General features: G+C 33.3%; 1 protein-coding gene across 1 annotated transcript; it reads right to left on the bottom strand.

Moving 5' to 3' along the window:
• Window positions 1-3,985: 3,985 nt before the first annotated feature.
• LOC129921050 (uncharacterized) lies at window positions 3,986-11,944 on the bottom strand. Its single transcript, XM_056002683.1, has 4 exons — window positions 11,285-11,944; window positions 4,580-5,037; window positions 4,376-4,509; window positions 3,986-4,318 (listed from the first exon to the last, which is right to left on the bottom strand). The coding sequence occupies exons 1-4, from the start codon at window positions 11,714-11,716 to the stop codon at window positions 4,140-4,142; spliced, it is 1,203 nt and encodes a 400-aa protein (XP_055858658.1). The 5' UTR covers window positions 11,717-11,944; the 3' UTR covers window positions 3,986-4,139.
• Window positions 11,945-12,457: the final 513 nt, after the last annotated feature.

The following is a 12,457-nucleotide window of genomic DNA, read 5'->3' as shown; positions in this document are numbered from 1 at the left end:
GCCAAAAAGTCCGGAACATAATTCGATATACACACTTTTTTAATGCAAAAAACACGTAAACGCGATTCAATTTAAAAATCACTACAATTTGATTTGTTTTCATCTTTATTTATTTGTTTGACATACGTCAACTTTTCATTTGATATTTCTTTGGGCTAAATTTGTCAGGGTGGGGAAATTTTTTACTCTCTCGTGTGCGCTCTCTTCTACACAATTTTTGAAGTTGAGAACAGACTCTGACCAAAAATAACCAAATATTACTAAATTCGGCAGTTGTAAACTGAGTGTGGAACGGAACTAATACGTTTTTATGTGTACCGTGTTCTAAACTGACATTGGTCGTCAAATTGTCGAAACATGACAATTTGGCTACCAATGTCAGCTACCGTAATTCTTAATGGTTTTAAAAACCAACGAAAAAAAGCACAAAAACCGAAAAACCACGTAAACCACTAATTTTTTTTAACAATTATTGACCATTTTCCGCGAAGAAACACGAAGAAAATTTGTTATTTTTTAATTTATAATTTTTTTAAATGACATTTTATAAATTAAAACAAAAACAAATTTCCTGTTTACTGCGATTGAAATATAAAAATTAATTAATGGCCGACCTGACAGATTGGTGCCCATTTTTGACAAAGAAATTTTGACAACGTTCGAAAGATATTACTTTATTATGTGTACTGTGTTTCAATAGTACTATCATGAAGAGAAACGATCTTAGGAACTCTGGTGGTAAATTGTAAAAGCAGAATTTTTATGAAATAAATACACTGAGCACCACCTTTAAATAGTGGTGACTGGAACTAATGTCGTTTTGTATTGACGATTCTCAGAATTAAGCCAGAACCATAATGAGATTTATGAATCTGACAGCTAAAAGGGGGGGGGGGAGAGGGGAAATAGTGGAAAAATCTCAGATTTCATGATCTATTTGCGTCTTGAGATTCAAAAAAATGAATCTGATGTCGTTTTCTATTGACGAATCTCAGAATGAGATTTATGAATCTGACAGCTGAAAGGGGGGGTCCAGAGGGGGAATAGGGGAAAAATCTCAGATTTCATGATCTATCTGCGTCTTGAGATTCAAAAAAAATGACAAAAAAATTAATCTGAGATTCAATAATCTCAATATTTGTTGTTGTTTTATTGCCTTTATGATAGTCGGCCTTATAGCGTGTTTTCACTAGAGCCCAAATGAGGTAATTACGCAAATTATCTCATTTCGAATGTCAAATCGCATAGAAAAAAAAAAATGAATTTAAAATCTGAACAGACCTAATTTGCGAAAAAATAATCACGGAATCCGTCCGCAATGGAAAATTTCATACAAATCGTCACCACAATCGGATTTTGGGAATTGTTGAAATTTTCCGATACGATGGAATACGTGATACGTAATAAAGGCCGAGTACTAGGTATACAAATATATATTTCACACAGTATATGCAATGGGTTTGACCACATTTACCATTTAACCCAGGTTTACCAAGAGTTTACAAAGTTTCATGAATACCCCCATAATTTTCGGGGTTTTGGGATCCCATTCGGTATTTTGGGTTTTCGAGATTCTGCGTTGTCAAGATTTTAGGTTTTCGGGATTTTGAATTTGCGGGATTTTGAATTTTCGGAATTTTGAATTTTCGGTACTCTGGGTTTTCCGGATTTTGAATTTCGGGTTTTCTGGATTTCCGGTATTTTTGTTTTTAGCATAGGTTAGAGATCATTATTATTAAGGTAGACATAATGTACATGCTTGAACCAGAGTTGAACCACAGATCCACCACACACCACGTTTTAACGGCAGTACAGAAAATAAAGCAAAAATTAAAAGATCTCCCAAACTAGCGAAAACAAAAATATGACAAAAAGCGTTGCCAAATGTTTTTTTTTGTCTTATGCCGACTTTTCACGAGTTGATTTTTGCCGTACGGCGAAGCTTTTCCACTCGTGTTAACGTAAACCGTAGGTGACTAAAGTAACAATCCCCGTAGACAAATCCTAGTCGACTTTAGCCGTGCGACATATCGTGCGGCTAAAATCTACTTGTGAAAAGTCGGCATTATACGTTCATGGGCCAAGCTACTACATCGATGACCCAAAACACATGTGTTTTCCTACGCTTGACGCAGCCATTTGATTGACAAGTGCGGTGATGGTGATGTTGCATCATTCTACTGTAACCACTTGTGCGTTGACGCAGCGGTGATTTGGGAACTTGCGAGTCCATCGATCTATTTTTGTATGTAAAAAGTTAGTTTTTAAAACAAAACTATTGTTCCTTTTCCTTCAATTTTTGAAGTTAAGAAATGACTTTTTTAAAGATTAAAGATTACCCAATTCCAATAACTTCTGCATTAATAACTCAAAACTCGTGATTTTTGAGTTATGACAGTATTCAAATAAATGAGCGATATCATAATTTGCTGCAAATTGGTCATAAGTTGCTAAACCAAAATTAATAATATCAACAAATTAATGGCCAAGGAGAACAAAATTTTGGACATAAGGCGACCAAACGCTCAATCATTGCCCAGGCTCAATGATGGATGAAGTGGCGGGAAAATTCTGCTATCTTCTGTGATCGAAAAATGCCCCCTAAGCTGAAAGGAAGGCTCTACACCGCAGTTGTGCGTCCAGCACTCACATACGGTTCACAATGTTGGACAATGTACAAAAAGTATGAGAGTAAGTTAACGGCAGCTGAGATGAAGATGCTTCGCATGACAGCAGGGGTAACAAAGCTTGATAGAATTAGAAGTACGAAGATCCGAGGAAGCCTTCATGTTAAAAATACCATCTCCCAAAAAATTGAACACGACCGACTCAGTTGGTATTGCCATGTTCAAAGGAGAGATCCTGAGAACCCCGTCAAAAAAGCAATATCATATAACGTTCCAACACGAAATAAAAAGAAAGGTAGGCCTAAAAACTCCTGGTACAAGCAAATGCAAAAACACCAGCATTCAGTTGGCCTCAGAAACGGAACAATACAAAACCGGGAGGCTTGCCGCCGATTTCTGAGGTCAACCCGGCGAACCCCACAGGCGGATCACTAGTGTGAAGCAGTAACGTGGGAAGGTTATGATCCCCTCGACATCGAGATCATAACAGCGCCGAGAAAAAAAAAAAAAAAAAAAGGAAGAAGAAGATTGCCCAGGCTCAACGCAAAGCTCTGATTGGTTAGTTTAGTTTATTTGTTTATCCAAATGTCACCTAATTTATCTTAGGCATCTGACCAGTCAAAGCCTCTAAACTTAAATTCAGGTAGTCTGCGTTGACCACATCCATTTTCTCTGAGGTCAACCTTAAATATTGATTGATGTCTCTTCCACTTGTGTCACCTTAGATGAGGCAGGCGCTGCACTCATCTGCACTCTCTTGACTAGGTTACCTGACTAACAAATTTGCTTCTATAAAGCTTTACAGGTGGTAATGTAGCTCCTGTAAAGCTTTATAGAAGGGATATTGTTTGTTGGGTAGTGCCCTTGTACAAGCCGTACAGTTCACTTTTCTTCTCTTTCATCCGCCCTCGGACGGACATCATGTTCGTTCTATCGATTCTTTCAATCGCTGGCATATCGTCGACGGAAAGCAAATTTGTTCTAAGTTCTTAACAAATCCTAAGGAGTTAGAACAAGGTGGCAGACGATATGTAACCAGCTGGACGGACTTTTAAAAAACTTGTGGGTATCAATTTGATATTCGTTGGTTTTTTACAAAGTTCTGTTGTAATGCTCATATAATACGGCAGAGGATCTTATTGATCTTAAATTTAAAAAAAGATTGATTCTAGTTAACGTAATTCAGAGGGTTTCCTTTCTTGAGGACCGGACAGACAACAGCTTTGTTGGATTTAAGCTTGGATATGAATTCCTTCACTTCGGCTGGGTCGAGGACAGAAAGCTTGGTTTTTTTTATTATTTTAACTGAAAAATAATTGACAAAAACATTTTTAATATGGTTTAACTTTAACAACGAATTGCTACTTAAAATTTGGTTTTATTTAATACGGTGCGTTTTAAACATAAACCTAATACATATACGGTGGGCACGTATATATGCATAAACGACAGTTATTAACAACAACAACTTCTATCAGAACAACCAGAGTTCGGAATTTTCTAATAAGGTACTTAAAATTTGTATTGAAACTTATTTGCAGAAGTTTGCTGTTTGGTATGGAATTTCGGTGCAGCCGATTGATTAAGGAACAAACTCAGGAATTGTTCATTTTGTGTCTCATTAAGAGGCATTTCGAGTTCGCTGCAACTCTTTATAACTTCTGCACAGGCTCGGAGATCTTTGCGATGATCTAAAATAAAATATAAAAGCTATAAATTTATTTAAGATAATATAAAAATTAACTTACATTGGTAATTGAATAGAAGACCAAGACAATTACTACACGAATCTCGTTGCTCATATTGCAAAAATAATTCAATTAACCGATGCACAGCATCAACATTTTTCTGACGCAGAAATGAGGAGCACAATGATTGGGATCTACAAGAAAAACATTCACATTTTAATAAAAAATTAAATAAACTAAAGAAAAAAAAAACTGCCTACTAACCGTCTTCCAACCAATCCATGCAATTCCACATACTCTTCGAACAATTGGGAGGCGGTTTTTTGATCGGAAAACCATTCACTTGCAAAACAGGCTTTCCAAACGCATGCCAATCCAAAGATATCCTTTTGTTCGGCATAGATTTTTTTGGCCAATTTAGTTAGACCAACTAGGACGGCATCACTTTTATTTTCTAGAGTTTCTTCGGAGATGGTTTTGAAAGCAATTCTTATCATACGACGACCTTCATCATCTTTACAACTGGCATAGCCTTGCTCTAGAGTTCTTAGTGCTCCTTCTGAACTACCACTTCGCCACATGGCCATTGCTTTGAACGGAGCCAATCCACCATAGATTGTGAGAAGAGGATTCTTTTGCAATTTGCAAATTTCAATAAAATCTTCAATTTGCTGGGTCTTTTGCAAATTGCTTAGGTATTTAAGACATTCGATGAGAACATCCTGGAATGAAATAAAATTTAATTAATTACTTCAAACTTAAAGGATTTTTCTCTTATATCGGCTTTCTCTTATATCGACTAAATTTATGATTGGTCTAGACCTTTAACTTAACATAATAATGAAACATAGGAACTAGCAATTGCGAAAACGAAGGCTAAAAAATTGTGAGCGATCAACTGCACGTAAAAATACGGTTATCACACAGGCACGCGCAGAATACAATTGGCTTTCTTCTCATACATAAATAAAAACGAAAATTCGAAATTTTGGACTTAGGCTAGTTCTGCATTAAGGAGACAATATGCCAGGCCTTAAAACTATCAAACGACATCTGCACGACCTACAACCATGTTGTTGAACAATAATTACAGAATCAAGATAACTAAAAAAAAAATATCCCAGTCATCCAGGAAGTAAGTAAGATAATAGTGACTATTTGGGTTTGGCTTTTTGATGAAAATAAAAAAAAAATGTTGTACGAAGTGTCCGTCAAGGAGCAATGCTTTGAAAAACAACTCTCAACCATTCTTATGTGCTTGTAATTAATTTGCTAGAATAGAAAGGACCTACAATTCATCAACCAAAATTAACAGTACCTAATTGTCATATGACTAAAACTTTTTTTTTCAATAAAATTTTTAAGAAGATACAAATTTAGATACAAACGATTTTACTTCCATTATGATACATGAATTAGTCTTTTACTGATCTAGTTTGCTTGGCTCTTACGCAGAATGAAGTTAGATCCAAGTTGGTAAATTAGAATCAAAAGTAACTTCAGACCATGACAACGTACCATCAATATTTTTTAAAAATTGTTCTGATTTTTGGCTAAACCATTCACTTTAAACTCTGGACTCATATGAAGTATCAATATCATCAATAATACAGATAATCGGATTCGAAACAGACTACCTATATCTAGCGTACTTTATGTAAGAGCTAACTTTCCTATTTTTTTGATTTCAGAAAAGCAAATTTTGAGTTGCTATCCGAAAACTTATATAGGTCTGGAATATCAGACGTATTGTCTTTGCCTAATATTGATGAAGCTGTTAACAGTTTCTATAGTATTCTAAACAATTGTCTTATTAATACTCTTTCCATGAAAAAAATGAAAAATACGAATTTAAATCAATCTTGGTACACAAAAGAACTGAAATCGTTGAGAAATAAACGAAATAAAGCATGGAAAACTTACCTAAAAACCTTATCTCTAACTGATTACGCCTCTTATAGCGCTCTGTTTGAAGAATTTAAATCTCTTTCGAAAACACTTTACACCAATTATTTAATTGAGAAAGGAAATAGCTTAAAAAAAGATCCTAAGTCTTTTTGGAAACTCGTTAACTCTAAGAAAAACTCAGATGGCTACCCTGCAAATTGTATTTATGAAAACGTCCCAATGCAACAAACCTTTGACATTTGCAATGCTTTTGCGATAAATTTCCGTAAATCTTTTGTTGATGAGGCTTTTGAAATTGACGAAATATTTTTTAGAAATCTACAAAGCTATTCCCAAACGTGTTGTAACAATATCCCTGTACTAGAAAGTACTGTTTTAGAAATTCTTTCATCGTTGAATGATGATTGTTCGTTTGGACCAGATGGTGTTCCTCCAATATTATTGAAAAACTGTAGAAACTCGTTATCTAAGCCCCTAACGTATTTGTTTGAACTTTCCCTCAAATCTGGACAATTTCCCATCATTTGGAAATCATCATTTCTAACTCCTATTTTCAAGAAGGGTGATAAGACAGATATAAAGAATTATAGACCTATTTTCGAAAAAGTTGTTTGTGAGAGTGTAGCATTTTTCAGCAAGAATCTAGTATGTGAACAACATGGTTTTATGAGGAAAAAATCAACTATTACTAATCTCCTTACCTTTTTATATAAATGTTCAAATGCTTTAGAAAAAGGAAGTGAAGTTGATTGCATATACACTGATTTTTCTAAAGCGTTTGATCAATTAAATCATAAAATTATTTCTTTCAAGCTAAAAGCTTTTGGTTTTCCGCCTTTTTTTATAGCCTGGATAGAATCATACCTTGAGAATAGATCCTATCAAGTTAAATTCAGGAACTGTCTTTCTGACCCCTTTATTGCTCGCTCAGGTGTACCCCAGGGAAGCCATCTGGGTCCATTTCTTTTTATACTTGCTATAAATGATGTAACTTCATGCATTAATTCAAGTGAAATTCTTAAATTCGCCGATGATATGAAGATTTTTAAGACAATAAAAAAAAACCATGACCGGATTCTTCTACAAGCTGACATTGACAGTTTTAGTGTTTGGTGTGGGAAAAACGGTCTCTCTCTCAACCCAGTCAAATGTCAAACAATTACTTTCTCTCGAAAACGAGTCCCGAATGCCTTCGATTATTGTATATCGCAACACAAGCTCTGTCGAGTATTTAGTTTTAAGGACTTGGGTGTCCAATTCAGTTCAAACTTAGAATTCACCGAACACATAATTTTCATAGTAAACAAAGCGAGCTCAATGCTTGGATTTGTAAAACGCTGGGCAAAGGAGTTTGACGATCCATTTGTCACACTTTCTTTACTCACTCTGCTATGTTTGAAAAGTATTGGAAATAAAATGTCGAAGATTATTTTTAATCGATCTGGAGTGCAATAGTTTTAATTTGGTTTATATTTAAATGAACATCCGTGTAAATTTGAAATTCAAAGTGCCTACTTTAAGCTGATAATTTTAAGATTTGTAAGTAGTTCTTAAAAGATATTAAACACTGCAGACTACTTCAAAAAGTTTTTATGAATGTTTTTAGATGGAGTTAAGTGTCCATTTTAACATGTTAAAATGTAATGTCCTCCCATTTTGTATACAAAGTAATGCATTAATAGGTATTTGATTGTTGCATTTCTCACTGTGTACTTACTAGAATTTTGAATCAGGTCTGGCAATTATTTTTGATCCAAAACTAAGTTTTTATTCTTCATTATGACTACATAATCGCTAAAATCATATTTTTGGATTTCTTAAAAGCACTTCGCAAAATTTAACATGCATTCAAATCTATTATTTATCTTTGAGTACATACATTACGCAAGGACTTTATCAATAAAATTATTTTTGGCTTTGCTTTGGCAGCCTTTAATCTCTACGTTGAAAAAAATTAACGAACATAGACTTCTTAAATGAAAGAGTTCACAGGTTCACACACACCGTCTATTTATAAACTTTAAAACCGTCTATGGTAACCCAAGGTGTAATGTGTAAATCTATACAAAAGTAATGCAAAGTATCGGGAAGCCTGCCAAACTCGTTTGGTTGTGGTATGAACAATAAAGAAGCCTTTGATGTCAAGAAAAGATAAGATAGGATAGAGCTATCTTTTGTATCCTCTTTAACAAGGAGAACTTCAACTTAAAAAGAAAACTGCCAATGCATTGAATAAAATGGCTAGGGATATATGGCCTAGGCTATATGGATTCTACTGCCAGACAAGTATCTGAAAGACAATAAGGACCAACTGCCGACCTAGGTAGGGCTTCCAATCCCGCAGTCTATTAATTGCCTTGCACAATTTACATTTTGCAGTTAACCCGTCATTCGAGTTTTGAAAATACTCCCAAACAAAAGAATTACTAGAAAAGGAAGTATATTGCACTGAACTTGAAATTTTTCTATTCAAAATTAGTATCACTTATAGCGTTTTTGTTTGGTCGTCCGGAACCCTCCAATACAATGTACAACATAATGTATGCAAATCTTGATGGATTGATTTCATATTTTGGTTAGGTATACCTAAATACCATTTAAGACTTTTCCAATTTTGTCCCGGTTAAGTTCCAAAAAGCTTTGAACGAATTAAAATATCTGAAAAAAGTATTTTTTTTTTAAATACCGATTTGTATGGAATTTTCAACCCTCTTATAATTTGTAACTATAAGTCGTATACACAAAAGTGGATAAACAAAAATTGAGTACTTCTTCTTTTTGAACAATTTGTTTTAGCTAGAAGAGTTCACTTTTGAAATAATACGTCATAAACACAAAAAATATGCATTTTTTGTTTTTTCTTGGGCTTGCTGAATACAAACAAGAAACGAAATGCAAAAAAAATCTTCCTTCAGCCTAAATATTTGAAACTTTCATTTTTAAACGTTATCTTAAATGGCGTAAAAGTAAACAATTTTTTTAAAATTTTTTCTGAACTTCGGAACTAGGGGTTAAAAATTCGATTTTCCAAAATCATACGTGATAATTTATTTTACATATGTAGACATTTAATAAAAAAAAATATTTGAGGTGGAAGATTTCAATCTGAATTCGATATTAAGGGCGTGTGTGAAACGAGTTAAATATTTAGCCAAGGATAAAGACACTATAGAGGTCAAAAAATAAAATTTCTGCCGTTAAAGATTTATCATGTTCTGGGTGCAGATTAAATTTGTATCTTCAGAGAATACATTTTTAATAAAAGGGTTTTTGTGTATTTTTGTAAATAAATGTTCAAAATAAACAAAGAAATTTGAAAAAATAATTCAAGAACGTTGACATAAAACTCAAAGCACAACACGTTTTGGGAGTTTGAAATTGTAAATATTTTTTTTTGCAGCTTAAGAAAACTTTTAAGCCCATAAAAAATGTATCCATTAAATATTCAACACATGTTGTGTGTATGTCAAACATTTTTCTTTGGCTGAATATTTAAACCCAATTAACAAACAGCCTAAGAGACAAGAACATCAATTTTTGGTTATTTCTAGATACTTTTTTATAGAAACAAACCATCAGTAAGAGAAAAGTCAATTTTTTATTTTATTGCTGTTTAAACCATTGATTGTATCTAGTGTTTTACGAAATAGTTTTTTTTGTATAAGGCTTAGGAAAGCTTCTAAAAATTTTTTTGCTCGCTCACGCTCCCATGTAAAAATATGTCAAAAGAATTTTGTCGGTCTAAGCTAACCCTCCCCGAAATGGAATCCTAGCTACGGCTATGCACTCAATGACGAGTTTTGAGGCAGAATCAAAACGAGAATCACGCACACATTTTCACATGATCATGAAATGTTATTGTTTATTGTTCATTTCCTAATATTGAGATTTTTTACATTTTCTAAAATAAAATAAAGGAAACAAAAATGAGAGATAACTTTTACGAAATAAACAGAAAGAAGTATCCAAGTTTGTTCGTTTGGCATTCCGAATCGGTGAGTCCCGGGCCGTTCTAAGAATTACCAAACGAAAACGCTATTAGATCCCGGTATTGCGGAATTAAATTATCCCACGCCTCTTTCCCCCCCAGATACCGCACGCGCTGGGGTCCATTTACACCGAGTATGATGGCACTTGCGGTGGCTAGTCATATCGGCACTTAAATTAGAGTTTTTTGAAGAAAAAAATAAACACGAGATAAGAGCGGGGCTGCTTATTACAAGCAGATACAAAATGTAAAAATAAATATGTAACTATATGGGAGCATGGGGAAACATACAACCATATAGAAAAAAAAATTAAAATAAAGTATTAAATAAAGTTAAAATTTAAAAATAAGTAAAAAAATTAAAAAAAGTGTAGAAAAAAAAAACAATAAATAAAATAAAAAAGCATGCTTAAGCACTTGTTAGATCAGTAAAAAAAATAAAAAGTCCAGTTTCAGTTTCTCTTTTACTATTTCACTATTTACTAATCTTTACTAATCTTTAGGTCCAAGAGGGCTATGAAATACCATATAGTAGGTTTTGAAGCCCTAGACCGAGGTAGCTAAAAAGGCTCTTTGGTTTAGTTAGTTTTCCATCATACAACAAAAGATTATTAGGGTCAGTACCAGTGTCGCATGTTTAAATTTAATTTTGGTTTTACAAAAAAAAAAAGATTTTTAAGATTGAAAGGGCGAAGAATTGTTTTTCCTTTATCGAAATTGTTTTTCAAGGACAAAGACCAAAGTCATAAAAATCTAAAATTATCATAAGAAATGTTTTGACCATGCAAGTGTATATTAAGTTCTTGCACGCTATCCTTTTGAGACTTAATCAAGAATTCAATACTAACTTCTAGATTGACCTTTTAAGAAAAATGAATATAAAAATAGTTTCTCTAATAAGTGATGTCATATTTTGAAATCATGATATCGAGTGACCTCATAAGGAATCTCCTTTTTTTGATTGTGAAATCATGATGTCATGATTCCTAATAAATAGGTACTTAATTTTCCTGAAAAATGTTCAAATAAACTTAAAATAAGATTAAAAGATAGTAACAAACATTCCAACATACCTTGGATGGTAGCAATCGCCAATTAATGCACTGTTTAATCAAATACAAAAAGTCAACTTTATTTTTAATTTCCAAAGTAGACAGCAGCAAATTGTCCAATTGCGCCCGAGATAACGATCGAATGTCCAAACCCAATTCGGGCGAACGTATCGACTCTAAATCCTGCATGACACCCTTTTTAGCCAAAACTACAGTCTGACCAAACGATGGTGTTGGTGAACTACGACCATCGCCGGACTTCATAAGATTCTCCCGCAATGATTCCCATTTTTTTGTCTTTTTGGTAACCAATTCGTTTGTGAATGAATCTATTACATCGATTTGTGTGGATTTCTGTAATGATGGCCACAAGAAACCAATACAATTTTGTAGATGTAATAGAGCTTTGGGTGATCCGGGGGTCGATGATGAAAAACGAGTTAGCAAAGCCATTTGATTCTCTTATCAATCTTTAGCAGACCAAAACGAAACGCAATTGAAACCTTTTGAAGCAATGCTTTTTTAAGAAAAAAATTGTGTTTTATATTGTTTTTAACAGTGCATTTTGTTTTGCAAGCGAGTTGGTTATGTAAAAATAAATAAAACAAAACAATACGATGGTGTCTTCACATCGCCAAAATAAATACGAAGTGAAGTGATAAAAAAAAGTGAATTTCGTTTGGTGGTGATAAAAAAAAGTAATGGATAGAGAAATGTCAGTTTGGTGGATATTCTGTTACTTAATAAAATAATAGTAATCTAGTACTATTTGATTTTGGTTTAACTATGCACTGGTAGATGGTGTAGAAGGATGTCAGTTATTTTTTTTTTTTAATTTAAAAACAATAGTAAAAATGAACTTGAGATGATAGAGTTTTGAAAATAAAGAGTTTGGCAATTCTAACTGCTGTACACCAACCCCGAATGACATTTTAAACCATTGAAACAATTTTAATGAATCTTGGTAGTTAACGGCCATATTATTCACTAGTTTAAAAAATACATCTGCTGGATGTAAAGAAATTGAAATGTCAAAATTAAATCCAAATCCATGATATTTACTATCACAAAGAGACAAAAATAGTAATTTTTAACTATTTTCATAGCTAAAATCGGGATAACTATTTTGGATTTGGATTATTATTTTTGAGATTTGACAATTTTACATCCAATGTATTTTTTAAACTAGTGAAT

Source organism: Episyrphus balteatus, chromosome 1 (genome assembly GCF_945859705.1).
Source record: "Episyrphus balteatus chromosome 1, idEpiBalt1.1, whole genome shotgun sequence".
In the NCBI taxonomy this organism is placed as follows: domain Eukaryota; kingdom Metazoa; phylum Arthropoda; class Insecta; order Diptera; family Syrphidae; genus Episyrphus; species Episyrphus balteatus.
This window is presented reverse-complemented; position numbering and strand designations above follow the sequence as displayed.

What these genes read in the sequence shown, in the direction of transcription:
- LOC129921050 (XM_056002683.1), bottom strand. Translation starts at nt 11,716, where the DNA reads ATGGCTTTGCTAACTCGTTTTTCATCATCGACCCCCGGATCACCCAAA. An exon ending in GGCGATTGCTACCATCCAAG is followed by an intron (nt 5,038 to 11,284) that starts GTATGTTGGAAT and finishes ATTTCATTCCAG; the next exon opens with GATGTTCTCATCGAATGTCT. An exon ending in TCTTCTATTCAATTACCAAT is followed by an intron (nt 4,319 to 4,375) that starts GTAAGTTAATTT and finishes ATTTTATTTTAG; the next exon opens with ATCATCGCAAAGATCTCCGA.